The sequence below is a fragment of the Lissotriton helveticus genome, chromosome 11, assembly GCF_964261635.1.
Source record: "Lissotriton helveticus chromosome 11, aLisHel1.1, whole genome shotgun sequence".
In the NCBI taxonomy this organism is placed as follows: domain Eukaryota; kingdom Metazoa; phylum Chordata; class Amphibia; order Caudata; family Salamandridae; genus Lissotriton; species Lissotriton helveticus.
In genome coordinates this window covers 1,157,685,206-1,157,699,613 of record NC_136072.1, presented here as the reverse complement: position 1 = coordinate 1,157,699,613, position 14,408 = coordinate 1,157,685,206, and the positions used below count along the sequence as shown (strand labels likewise).

General features: G+C 44.2%; 1 protein-coding gene across 2 annotated transcripts in view; it reads right to left on the bottom strand.

Moving 5' to 3' along the window:
- The window catches only part of LOC144792778 (uncharacterized), a 408,979-nt gene extending 394,651 nt beyond the window's left edge, over positions 1-14,328 (bottom strand). The window contains exon 1 of one of the 2 annotated variants that reach the window (XM_078667974.1): positions 14,176-14,328. Coding sequence is in view for 1 of the 2 variants with exons in the window: in XM_078667973.1 (XP_078524099.1) it covers positions 14,121-14,130 (10 nt within the window). In the remaining variant the exon portion in view is untranslated. Of the gene's footprint in view, positions 1-14,120 lie in introns of both variants that reach the window. The other variant, XM_078667973.1, reaches the window with a different exon arrangement.
- Positions 14,329-14,408: the final 80 nt, after the last annotated feature.

The following is a 14,408-nucleotide window of genomic DNA, read 5'->3' as shown; positions in this document are numbered from 1 at the left end:
CAAAAGGAACGGAGTTTGCATCAATTATGTATGTATTACTGAGTGGATAGTTGAGAGGTAATGCTGCATAGTCGCCTCTTAATGACGCTTTTACTGCCAGCATGGTTTCTCCATCTATGTGTTTTTTAGAACGCTTTTTTGTGGCTACGGAAGCCGGTTGAACCTCTGCCGCTGTGGCTCTGTTAGCCAATGAATTCCCTGCAACGTGAACGCCATCACGTTGATGACTCAGTGTATGTATCACGTGAGTCTTTCGTAGTTCTTTCTGCAAAATAACTACTTGTTCCCATATCTTTTTATGCTTTATTGTGGCACCCTGTGTCATCTTTGTAACCATTTTTGATCCATGTCTGCATGTCATTATTGTAAGACCTGACGCAGTAATGCGAATCGCACAATATTAGTGTGTGGAATTCGCAATCGGCATTTTCAAGCGCCATCTTTAAAGATCTTATTTCAGCACGCTGAGCTGTAGTTTCTGAGTGATTCAGTTTTGGTGATTATCGGTCTGAATTTACCAAAGCGCCCGCGACCTTTAACGATCGCGCATGCTGCATTGTAGGATTTTTTATCCACATCGTAGTGTTGTGCAAATCTGTCCATGTAGATTACACAGGTGTACTGTTCGAGAGGCAGAATATCGATTGGCAGAGAATATTCATGTTCGTATTCTAGATCTTCTAGTTTTTTTATTTTCGGGTCAAAAGCGTGTTTCACGTCTTCTGCAGCAAGAACATTTTCCCATTGTATCCATTTTGGATCTAATGCCACTGCATTTGGAATGCGTGGTCTTGTTACTGCCTCGAGGGCTGATTCTGCTGTTAAAACAGATATGTTTCTCCCTTGGACTAGGGCCCTTTCTTTTGCTACAGCAGTTAGAAATTTTTCAGTTGAACTGAATTTCATTTCAGCTTGTGTGTACAAGTGTGATTTATAAGCTATAGGTACCGTTTCTCCCTCATTAGAGGTCAGGTACGTGAATCCGCATCTTCCTGGGATGACTCGGATTACAAGGTTGCGTACGTTTTCGCGTGTTTGCAGTTTTGTTTTAGTTAACATGTCTGTTTGTAATGATCTTAAAATTTCTGTGAGTTTTTGGTTCCAATTAATTGGTTTGAAATCAGGTTTTATTAATTCATAGAGAGGTTTAACCCTCTCTGCATAATTTAGAATGTATGTTCTTCCGAAATTCAGGAAACCTAGTATTGATTGTAAGTTCTTCAGCGTTTTTGGAGCTTGGAGTACTGCACCCTTCTCTAAGAAGTTGTCTGCAAGGCTTTTGCCTTCACTTGAAAATTCATATCCTAAAAACAGGACAGTTAGATGAGCAATTTGTGACTTTTTAAAGTTGAATTTGTACCCTTCAGCTGCTAACCCAAGTATTATGGTGTTCACTCTTTTTAAGTGAGTCTCCAGGTCATCGTCTGTGAGATAGATGTCATCGACATAGGATAATGCCTCATCATCATATATTTGTAGTAACTCTGTTACCCTTGCTGAGAATAATCCTGGGCTATTCTTGAATCCCTGTGAGAGTCGACAGAATTGTTTTGTTTTTGCGACCCCATTGTTGAGTATGCGGTCAAATACCTGCTTTCAGGTGCTATGTTTTGACAAAAGAATTCATTAGAGATATCTAATGTCGTTTTATATTTTTTGCGCACGATGTTATTCATTAGTGCTGCACTGTGTGAGTTTTGTACTGCAAATATTTTGCAACAGGAGTTTAAGTGTCTGTAGTCCAAAACTAGACGATATGAATCGTCTGGCTTGGAGACAGGAAACAAAGGATTGTTCATTTGTGAGGTGCATGTTTCAATCACCCCCTGATATTCAAGTTGACCGAAGATCTCCCTGACTTGTTTTTTAGCTTCTTGCTTAACAGGATACTGCCTTTGTGCAGTGGGTTGATTTTTTAACTGAATTTTGTGGTGAGGAGAATCCTCATCCCATCCTACATGATTTTTATATAATGCAGGGGCTTGGGCTACTGCCCATTTTCTAGCAAATGTGTATTTTTTATGAATTGGAATGAGATTTGAGAAGGCAGGCATAATCATTTCTTCGCCATGTGGGCACTCCCTGACAAACTCTGGTGGCCAGTCTTTCTCAGCTAACAGGATGTCATAGCCTCTCGAAAGGTTATCCCAAAAGAGACCCCTTACTTTCCTAGTTTTGTCCCCCTCTATACGCAATGTTATTTCGTATAATTTATGGGGTTTGCTAACTCTGGTGTGTGCAATTTCCACATGAATGTATTCATCCGTGTCCACTGTCTCCAGAAGATTCATCAGGATCTTGCGAGCTATGGTTACTTCTGCTGCGCTGTCTAGCATTGTCTGGGCCCACTCTTCGTTTTTCAGTTGTGTCCTCAGAATCCTCGGCATGTTTTATTCTAATACTGTCTCCCTTCTTCTTTGGAAATTGTAATTATTTTACTTTGATGAGCAGGTTCCTTGTCTTTGGACTTGGCGTGCTCTTCTTTGTGTTCTGACCGTCCTCTTCTTTCCGATTTCTGTGAGGAAGTCTGAAAAGATTGAGAGGGACGTGTATCAATATCTTGATATCTATCAAGTTTCCTCAATTTATCCCTATCTCTAAGGTTGTATCTTTTCTCAGAGGGCTCCCTTTGTGGAGACTTGCCTCCTCGTTCTGGAGATCTATCTCTTCGTTCAGGAGACCTTCCTCTGGACTTGAATCGTTTTTCTCTGGGAGTGGATTGTTTATTACCCTCCCAACTCTTTTTTGGAGTGTTCATATTATTTTTAATAAATGTTTTTTCGGGATTTCCAGTTAGTTGGGGTTTTAGTGGTTACCCGCCCAAACTATCTCTACCTAGTTCTTCATAGGATTTTTCTATGATTCTGGCAAGTTCAAATGGTTGTTCTGCTATATCTGTTTCTTTCAATTTCTGGAGGTATTTTATATCGTCCATTGCCAATTGAACTAATTCTCTATATGCCTTTGTTAATTCTTTTAGTTTAACTAAGAGTTCTTCGCTTGACATTTTTTCAATGTCGGGATGTGGTGTGTAGCTGGCTAGAACTGGCCACGTGGCTCCTGGTCTACCTAGTGGACCGAGCCTGGTGATGTGATTTTGATGTTTTACGGTGCCATTAAACCAGAGCAGGTGCTCTTGGTAAGTTAGTGGGATTTCAACGTCCTCGAAAGGAGTGTATTCCTCCGGAGGTTCCTCTATTTTGTAATAGTGAAAATCGTGTGTCACAGCGTGTGCTGCTGGAAAATGTATCCATGAATAGAATACCTCTGTCTGCTGATATTCATGGGCCTCTAACACAAATATGACTGTACCACCTCTTGATGATACTCCATTTTCTATAAGTTTTTTTGTTATAGTTTTCCTTACATTTACCGGAATGATTATAACATTTGGGTCATTTACTTGGAGACTTGTGTCATCCGCTAAAAGTTGAGCTGCTAATTTGGCTCTCTCCCTTTCCTCTTCACTATCCGACATTTTTCTGACAGAATGTTTTGTTGCAGAGCAAGTTTCAAAGAAACAAAGATTAGGTGCACAATATTTTGGAACACTGCATCCTTCAACGTTGACTAAACCAAAAACTAATACATAGGAATCTCTTCCTACTAAGTTCCAGCGGATATTAACCTTTTACCCACTCCAGACGTCTTTTGGAGTTTTTATGGGAAAAGGGGTCTGTGTGAAAAGCACGACTGAGTTTTTCTAATGTCTTGCGTTAGATTATCGCCTTACCAAACGTTGGGCGCCATGTAGTGTAGTTCCTATATTCCCAATAGGCTCTGCGCATTGGAATAACATAAACAGCAGTTTAGACGTAGGACTGAGGTCATCTAGGTCTCTACTGACTATGTTAGACTTAATTAGGTTTGCCAGCGAGCTCAGAGGTCGCTAGAAACTTTCTCGAATGTTCAGGAAAGAGTTAAGCTTCCTGATTTAGACAAGAAGGGATTCGTTTCTGACAACCGCATAAACATGACAACTTTGCTCCCTCAGAATAAAGAGTATATCTCTAGAGTCGTGTGAAAACAATAGACAGCTATCTCACTCAGTCAATCATGCATGCTTAATTTCATCAGAGTGCAGAGAAATAGAGAGACGGGCGTTTTCAATAAAAGGTGTTATTTATTGAGCAGTCTTTCTCATGCAAGAGAAATGAGTTGCAACAATTGCAATACTTATCATGAAGTAAAGTGCGTACAGTAAAAGGAGTATCATGAAATAATACTGTAAAAGCATTGATATGGTTTCTCAGCCATATGATACTTTAAAACGGATAAAATATATACATACATAAAATCAGTGACTAACGTACTCAACTGGTGCTTCTAAGATACGCCTTTCCCGGTGTACCTGACCTAAGCCTAATACGTGGGAAGAAGTAAGTAAGTTGCAGTTTAAGTTAAGTTGGTTTTTGCCAAGAATCTGAATCAAGAATTCTCTTAAGGTTTTAATCAGCTCCGTACCTTGGTTCTAGAATGAAGGAGGTCTTGTATCTCTCTCTCAGGACTCGATCTCCCAGCAACCCGCAAGGGTGACTGGAAACACCGGAGCTGGAATTTCTCGGCAGGAGAAAAGACAGCGTCTCTCTCAGTGCGTCAAATGGGAGGGTTGGTTTCCTTCAGCACTCGCATCAGCTGGGCGTCGGGCAAGTAGATAGCCGCTCTGCTCCAAACCACTGTGTGTTTGCTTAAGGCAACGTTGGTATATTTATACCTGGAAGGTGCCGGGTTTGACGTAAGGTTGGACATAAGACGTCACTAAGAACTAACAGTTCTTTCTGGACTCCAGGAGTTCTTGTGCAAATCAAAACAAAAGCAGGGGGGATTCCCGGGCTGCTGGAGGCTTGGTTTGTTTAAAGAACGCGTTGTACTTTCTAGGAGTTTATGGGAGTAGCCTTGCCGTATTTGGACTGCATTGGCTATTGCTAAATATGGATATGATTCTTATGCCTTTATAAGGATATTATTTGTTAAAACCATATAAGGGCATAAATCGGGAATATCGAATTAGGGTCCTAGATAGAATCACAACAGGAACATTAATTGGTCCACGGAGGAAAACATACTAAACCCAAACATTTCTGGAAACTAGACACCCTGAGTAGTCTAGTGGTGTGCTTTGTGTAAATCCCACAACATTTTCTTACCAACAAGGCCCTGCAAACCTCAAACATACATAAAATCACACATTTTCTTAGCATTTCCGTGACATAAACTTCCAGAATCTGAGAGCCACCCATAGTACCTGCACTTGTCCCGATAAAAACGCTCCGTCCACTTGTGTAGTTGGACCAATTACCAGTGACAGGAACAGATCAAACAGAGTTAAAAGGAGTCACCTGATAAAAATGGAATCTGTTGGCAAATGCGTCAACTCCTCAGGCAGCCGAGGCCCTTAATATGAGTCCTACTTTGGATTTTCAGGATAATTTTCTTTCTTTCAGTTGCACAGCACAACAGAAGTGGACATCATGGCATGACACATCACATGCTGCTTGCACAAGCTTTTTTCCCTAATATTTTTTATAACGTTTACCGTAAACCATCTTGCCTCATTGCCATCAATCAATTTTGCCTCAAAGCTCCTTATATGCAGTATAAACTGATCTCCTTTTTCTGGAGGTAGGCAGACACAAGCCACTCAAGACTAAAATGATTTGAGCTTTCATGTGGCTTCTGCCTGCTATTTCAAGTCCTGGGGTTGCCCAGGTCTGTGAGATGCACTGCATTAGTCCTTACGGTTTCAAAAAAACTTGTAAACACATTTAGTGAAAATTAAGACAATGTAGCGCATAGAAATTTCAAAAACATTGTATTGTTGGATACAAACATTATTAAAATCCTACTAGTGCCTATGTGTAAAATTTCAAAAATTAATATATGCAACTAACCGTCGTTGCCTGTTCATGTACTTTTTATCAAGACATCAAAAACATCAATTCGCATCAAATTACATATGAAATCAAAAGTTCAAAAACGAAGAAATTCCCAATGCATTTCGGGTTGTTGAAACCCTTCTTCAGGTGTGCTTCCAATTCAATAATGTGATGTTAGAATTCAGTTCCTTCCGTGTGGAACTACAACAAAAGTCAAGAATAACCAGAGATATCAAAATGTATCAATAAAGAAACAATGACATAACACTAGGATTTGCATATTTGTAATTAGTTCTTGTGATGAGAAAAGGAAAAAAGACAGTAGGTGAAAGTAGAAGCTGCTTGAAGCCCAGAGATACTATGTTTACAGAGGTTGACTCGACAACCACGCCCTACAAGAACAAAAAGTAGTGGGACGTGGCTGAAAATACGGTACCCTGATTTACTGTATAGCAAGCGTTTACATCAAGATCAACAATAGGTGCCAGGAACATGCAAAGTGAAAACGTGAAAGGAGAAGGCGTCATGCTGTGTTTGTAGGTTCAGCACATACCCGCAAAACAACAGAGAACCTCAATTACCTCACTAAAACGATAAATATAGTAAAGTGCAACGTGAGATCTTCTCGAACAGGTGCTGAGTGTTGCGGTTTAATATTAAGTGAACAAGGAGGGCTTACAACGGGCAACACCTGCCGCGTTCGGTGAACCGGTTATATGGACGAGCGTACCTGGTGCCGCTGTAATCTTATCAACTAGTCAAACGGTGAACCGCTTAATGTATTACTGTCAATCAAATGGAACATGATGTTTCATGAACATACGTGCTACTATGAAGCTTAATCAGTGAGCTAAAGAAAAAAACATGAGCTTACCAGACTCAATGTCAACGTTGCTCGTAACTGAAACAGAAAGCGTAAAATCCCGACTTAAAACGCTGACTCTTCATTCAAAAGTGACAATAATAGTCTACATCATATGTAAATAAGAAATAATCTTGTGGTGCTTACCGAAAGATGAAAGAACGGACCGCCGAGACGCCACCGCTCAGTCGAATCGCTCTAGTGTCATAACGTACGGGAGTGCGTACTTGCCATTTAAAGGTGTATCAACATCAAGACTACTCTGGGGCTCACCACGATCCAGAAACTTTATTATGCACGATGTGAGCTCAAACCTCCACGCGTAAGGGTAAAATAAAAACACTTGCCATGTAGAGTACAACCAAAACATAATTGTAATACAAAAGATAGTGCCCAATGAAAATAGAAAGTGCTAAGACAATGTAAACTAATGTGGACTTATATTAAAAAACAAGCATTTGCAATGCAATAGGTCTCGCATTAGGAAAGTTTGAGCTATTGGCATTGTAAATGACAATATTTTTTTATGTGTTGGTTTTGAAAATGGATAAATTAATAGCATTGTTATTTACAATGCCAATAGCTTATACTTTCGCAAATGTGACACCTATTGCATTTGTAATGCAATATATGTATTGTTGAGAGTGGGAGAGCGTGACAGTGGGAGAGTCAGTGAGTGGGTGGGTGGGAGAGTGAGTGAGTGGGTGGGTGGAGTGGGTGGGTGGGAGAGTCAGTGAGTGGGTGGGTGTAAGAGTCAGTGAGTGGGTGGGAGAGTTAGTGAGTGGGTGGGAGAGTTATTGAGTGGGTGGGAGAGTCAGTGAGTGGGTGGGAGAGTCAGTGAGTGGGTGGGAGAGTCAGTGAGTGGGTGGGAGAGTGAGTGGGTGGGTGGGTGGGTGGGAGAGTGAGTGGGTGGGAGGGATAGTGAGTGGGAGGGAGAGTGAGTGTGAGGTAGAGTGAGTGGGAGGGAGAGTCAGTGAATGGGAGGGAGAGTCAGTGAGTGGGTGGGAGAGTCAGTGCGTGGGTGGGAGAGTCAGTGCGTGGGTGGGAGTGTCAGTGCGTGGGTGGGAGAGTCAGTGAGCTGGTGAGAGAGTCAGTGAGCCGGTGGGAGAGTCAGTGAGTGGGTGGGAGAGTCAGTGAGTGGGTGGGAGAGTCAGTGAGTGGGTGGGAGAGTCAGTTCTTCATTTCCTCCGAGGTACTCCTCATCAGTGTCATCCGCAGATAAGCATCTCTGTGGCTCGGCTCTCAGCAGTGCCACATATAACTGCCCTGTAGGGCACGTGCCAGATAGGACCCTAGCGCGGTTGTTAGCCCCTTCAGAATTAGCACCCTCAGCTGCCTGTCAGCCAGCTAACAAGGAACACGAAACCTGGTTATTTTTGCTACTTTCAAAGTTTTGGCGCGCAGTGGGAGTTTGCTAATCCGAGGGGACGTCCCGCGGTCCCGTCGCCTCTGGAGGGCAGCGAGAGGTTAGGAGGAGCGAAATCCTTAATAAACCAAGAGTTTGTCCACCCTGGCGCTTATCCTGTCGGCCCAGCACTGTTTTCGAATGAAATGTATAAACCTCTGTTGCTGCACCGTGTCCTTTGGCAATATTAAAAGGTTTTTCTCAGCTACTGTAAAACAATAAGCTGATAATTGGGGCATTAGGACACGGTAGGAAGCACCCGCAGCTGCGCTCGAGACTGCTCTCGGAGTCAGCGCGTGCAGAGGGGCACATCTTCCTCCGCTGAGCTGGCCTACCGCTGCTATCTGGGGAACAAGAAGCCCCTCCCCCTTCCAGAACCCTCTCAGGTGAGCCAGGGTCTCGAATGTGAATTTGTTTATCTCCGGGTCCCAGGGCTGACGCACGGAGCTGTTGACATTCTATGTTTGATGGTCTGGAGGGTCCAATGCACTGAAGGGGGTTTGAGTCCTCACGGGAGGCCAGGAATAATAAATACACAGTCTGCATAGCTGCCAAGGTTTCAGATTGCTATGTGTGACATTTTCATAATTTCAGTGTAATTATGAGTGACATTTCAAGGACTATGAGTGACACTTTCTCACAAGCAAAACCAAGCAATGAAGACGAGGGAAAAATACAAATATCGCAAATTACACCCATTTGAGCAACAAAAAACTAAGAAATTCTTAAAACTCCTGCAAAGCACCAGAAATGGAAGGACAATGACTGAAGACGGACTGAGGGACTGCAGTTCTCAGTGACAGAGGGAAGGCAGGCACTGCAGCTGCTGAGATTGTCTCATTGATTGGATCCTTCATAACCGCACGCTAGCCTAAAAAACAAATCTTACAGCATAGCGAGTGCAACAAGGAGATATACTGTCACTCATTCTCACAGCAGGCTGGGTCATGTCATTACCTTGACAGGCTGCTTCACTTCTCTCGGAGGGACACGAGGCCCTGCAGCCCCAACCCTGCTCTCACAACACACCTGGGAGGGCAAGGGACGGGTTCAGTGCCTGCAGGCCCGGTGCCAGTTGAGGGTGAAATGCTCCGGGAGGAGGGACTGCTGAGGCTTGTGTTGGGACCTGGCCAGTGTTCTACCAGCACCACTGGTATTTATTTTGCTGTACAGGCTGGCACAACAATAAGCAAAATCACGAAAGCAGTATTTGTATACATTATCTGTACATACTTCAAACAATAAATATAAAGCACTTTTAAATGTGTGCTTGGGCTACTTTAACGAGACCTGGTTAATAATTGTAGGCAACAAAGGCAAAAAAGTGATGTTATAAATAAATGTATATGATTTTGTTTAAAATCATATTTCATATGATACACGGGACTTTCAGACTTTTAAAACAACAACTGGCCAGTATTTTGTTGGTGGAAAGGAAACAACCGTAGCTGAAGCAAAAGCACTACAAGTACCAGACACAGGTTAGTTTATAGTGGTGTTGTACCATACGGAAACAGGGTGTGTGTGCTGGGGTTTTAGGAGACATCATAAGTAGCATGATGTCATAAAATGAAACGTAATTCTTTGCTGCATGTTTTGTCTACATGTTATATGAAGGACTTGCAGCCCTACACTGTAGATTGTGTACCGGAACCAGTAGTAAAGAATCATGGTGCATCGAACGGTCCCAGAATGACACACTCGATCCCCTAACTCCGACGGAGGCCAGGCAACACTTGACGCTAGCACTAGCAGGAGTGTTGGGCGCGTGGAAAAACAAAACTTTAAGCAGGCGCCCACTGTTGTGTTTGCCTCGGAAGTCAACCACTGCATGAGTACAGTGAGAGGCGCAACTTGGCAGAAGATGTGAAAAGGCAAAGCGCAGTCCCCCTGGATACACACGAGGCACTGACTGTCTATTTAAAGATAACAGTGTTGACGAGCAAGGCACGGGTTCAGGCAGTTTGTGCGATGGATGTAAATGACCTGCACAGGGACCGGGCACAGAAGTTAGTTCTGCAGGCATCAGCCACGTGACAGAGAGTTGAGACAATCGTGGGGTCTCAGCTGCTAATGCAGCCAGCTGAGCCCAGCACCAAAACCGTGGCAAGAGCCCGATGAAGGCTCGAGACACTGTAAGCAGCCTTCTACCAGGTAGACGCCCGGGCTGCTAAAATTATTAAGTGGTGTGTTATAATCGTGGTTAACTCAACAATGGTAGTTATGTCTGTCAGTCTGAGTCAATATTTTTATTGTAGTCACTGTGCACTGCACCGCGGCCAGCTAAGTACGAGCGGCATCAGCACGACGATATCACAAAAAAGAAGCAGACTGTGGCAATTAAGTGTACCATGAGTTCAAATCAGAGGGACTGAAGAGGAAGTGCAGGAATCTGCTCCAGTGACTATAGACTCCTACGAGCTTTGAATTAGACAATCACACATCAGCTCAAGTCCTAATTCCCTTCTCTTTGCTCCTCTTCGCGCATCCTTCTCAGGGCAGATTTTAAATAGTAAATTACATGAACAACAACACTACTGAAGTCAGTGGCAGTAGGCAGCCTGGCCAATGTACTTACTTGCTCTGTGTAGTCTAACAGGCAGCTGGCACTAGTAGTGTCTCATACTTTCTGTAAACAAGAGTTGAACACTCGCTGCGACCCTACAGCACTGCAGGTAGCTCTCCCCGAGGCCTCTCTCATGCGCGGCCATGACTGACAAAGAGAGCTGCAGTCTGGCATGCAACCCCGGGTAATATGCGTAGGTTGGAGGCCAGGGGCACGCTCAGAGTTTATGGCGCGGATGATAAGATAGATGCGGACACCACAACTCCAGTCAAATACCCCGCCGTTTCTGACCGACCTCACTTCCTTCCTGGCTGTTCCAGGACATGAGGTCACGATATCCGGGATCCCCCCTCTTCCTGCGCAGTCACAGCCAGTACACGGCAATCACTTCTGAGGGCAGGCCCGGCCAATCCGCTCGCGGCCGACCGGAAGTCCCGCCTCCCGAGGTCCGTGAACAGGCATGCCGGCGCATGGAGCGCCCTGCCGGTCCGGGGTAGCCCGGGTCCCCAGGAGGGGGCCAGGGAGAAGGAGGAGTGTGGCGCCTGTTGTGGGGCTCCTCTGACCTGAGGGAGCCCCGATTCAGAAGAGGAGAGGAGAGGAGACGAGACGCGGAGCACGAGAGGAGCCCCGCCGGAAGAGCGCAGTCGGTGAGTGGGGCCCAGGGCTGATGTGAAGTGCGTGCGTGCCTGTGTGTATGCCTGGGGGTGGGGGGGGGGAGTGTATGTGCGTGCGTGTGTGCGCGAGGGAATGTGTGTGCGCATGCGTGACTGTGTGTGATTGAGAGAGAATGCGAGGTAGGGGATAGTGTGCCTGTATGTGTGCCTGTATGTGTGCCGTATGCCTGCGTGCGCATGCGCGCGCCTGTGTGCGTGCGTGCGTGCATGCAGAGGGGTGGGGGCTGCCTGTGTCTGTGTGTGAGCAAGGGATTTGCACTGCGCATGCGCAGCTACCAGACGCTCGCTCCCGAGGTGAAATCCGACCTCGTCAAAGCGCGCGTCTGGTAGCTGTCCACTCTCCCAATAACGGGCAACATTAGGTCTGAAGCAGACTCTCTCAATGCTCACGCATTGAGAGTACGTCTGCTCGACCTAACAAGAGACAGCTCAATAAACCTCAAGGTGGGGTGAGACGTAAGGAAAAGTTAATAAATCAGAGAACCATCTCTCCCATGTAGATAGTGTAACTGTGCAAATCTTTTACAGAGACATGTGCTAGGCATGAGCTGAAAGCTCAAACTGTCAAGAGGCAAAAAACATCATATGTCGAAGGTTACAAAAAACATAATTCGTAGTGGTCATTCAGACCCCCCGGAATTATAGTTCCCAAATAATTTATCCAAAAAGTTTCTCTAGAGATGTATTAAAATCTAACCCTTGAACCTGCTCAACTTTCTCGAGAATGGTGAACCTGATTTGTGGAATGGTGTGTAATTTACTGACCCAATGTGTAGCCAAAGAAGAGTTCAAATTTTTGTTACGAATCATACTCTTGTGTTCAATAATTCGGGTTTGATTTTCCTGGGGGTTCTCTCCACATAGACTAGCCCACATGGGCATTGAATGGCATAAATAACCCCTTCGGTATTACAGTCCGATGTGTGTTTGCAATGTTATTTTGTTACCCGTGTGGCGATGTGTGAAGATGTTTCCTGGAATGATGTTACTGCATTGGCCACAGTTCCAACATTTTCTCATCCCCTTGGGAATGGTAGTTCTAACCGTGGATTTAACTTTTAAATATTCTCTTAAGTTCTTAGAACGATTGTGAGCAAATAGAGGTTTTTCTTTGAATAAAGTCAAGAAGTCTTGTTCTTGCTCGATGATTTTCCATCGATTTTTTATTATTCTTTTGATCTTAAAGGTCACTGTAGACTGCTTGAGAACGAATACTTCCCGCGGACCCTTGGCTCTGTCCGATTTCTTGAGTAGATCCTTCCGGTTTTTTGGTTCAACCATTAACTTTGCTTCCTGTAGTACCTCCTCCGCGTATCCTCTTTCCTTGTATTTCTCCAGTTGTTCCTTGACGAGGTTTTGAGACTTCAGGTACAGATGTAATTCTTTTGATTCTAATCAATTGAGACACTTGTAGGTGGTTTTTAAGAGAAGTCGGGTGAGCGCTAGAGTAATGGAGTGCATTGTTGACATCGGTGGGTTTTCTATAGACTGTGGTGGCCAAACATGTATCGGTATTTTGGATCTCAATATCTAAGAACTGAATCCGATGTAACTGAATATTATGTGTGAACTGTTTCCTAGGATTACACGTGTTTAATTCTCGTATACAGTCTTCCAATGTTTCTTGATTTCCCTTCCAAATAACCAAAACTTAGTATGTTGACAAAATGCAGAAAAAGGTAGATCCACACTAAGGAGATAGGTGGGAGGGCTTGCGGATATGGCACAAGAAACCCTAGTAGGTGTACTGTTGTGTGAGTTAGCAATGATGGAACCCTTTTGGCTCCTGATAAACTCCATAGAACTGTAAAGTAAATGTTAGAGTATAGTGCATAGAGAATTCAGAATTCAAAGGAAAACCCTGAACTGAAGCAGCACATCACACATGGGCCTAGGAAACTTGGCACAACTGTCCAGCTATGTTTGATAATGCAGAATGCAACACTCATGCATGCAAGCACATGCATTGACATATAAGAACATATACGCACACACAGCATTAAATACATTTTGTATAGGTCTACATTCTCTGATGTAGGCACTTCTGTACTTTGAGTCCCACCCTCCAGCACCTTACTGTCACTATCCCGACCTTCACCTACCTCAACTTGGATACAAACAAGTTCTAGTGTGTTGTGCTGTACCATAATGTTGAGTTGCAGTTATGGAAGTCAGCAGGCCCTGTGTCACACACCTACACAGTGACAGACTCCACAGGGTCTGACTGGACCTGGTGCCATCAATTACAATGTGACATAGGCCCATCCAAAACACCTGTGGAGCTCTAAATAAATGCAAATTATCTGCGGCTGAACAGTTCATGAGCAGCACGGTATCATATTATCACAGTGCTCTGCTGCGTGAAATCGCCATACATCATACATGCCAACAGACCCAATTCAGGCAGGAGAAACCTAATTTTTTTTTTTAAGCAAAAATGGATTTATTTCAGCTGCCTCTCACCTCAAATTGCCTCTATTGGGATGTATGTAAGCTACGAATACGCATTCCCCCGATTATTCTTCAAAATCCCCCATTTTGTAGTTGTAAAATGTTGGCATGAATGATGAATGCCAGCAGACCTGTTTCAGAAGGGGCTCGATTTTTCAAGCTCGAAACGGCTTTATTTTAGCTGTCTCCTGCCTAAAACCTCGCCTGCTTCAAGGAAAGTCAGTAGGGAAAATAAATGCCTTTAATTTTGAAAATAATAGCAAGTATGAAACTCTCCTTGACAGACCTGTTGTCATCTGACGAGCAACACCTGTTCTACTGTATATACTCGTTCCACTGACCTTGCCTTGCTGCCTCGTGTACTACTCTCTTTGGCTAACAACAATCTGGTACTGAGAGGCAGAAACTTCAGAAGCGCAGGTGCTCGGTACCGGCGAGCACCGGCCCATTTACGGCAAGTCCTCACAGAAAGGCGTTGAGGCGGCGCCTCGCGCGTGACGCAAGGCTTTCCAGCGTGACGTTTTAACGTCCTGGCCACGTGACGCTCAGCCGTCGCGCAGGTAGTTCGTCACGT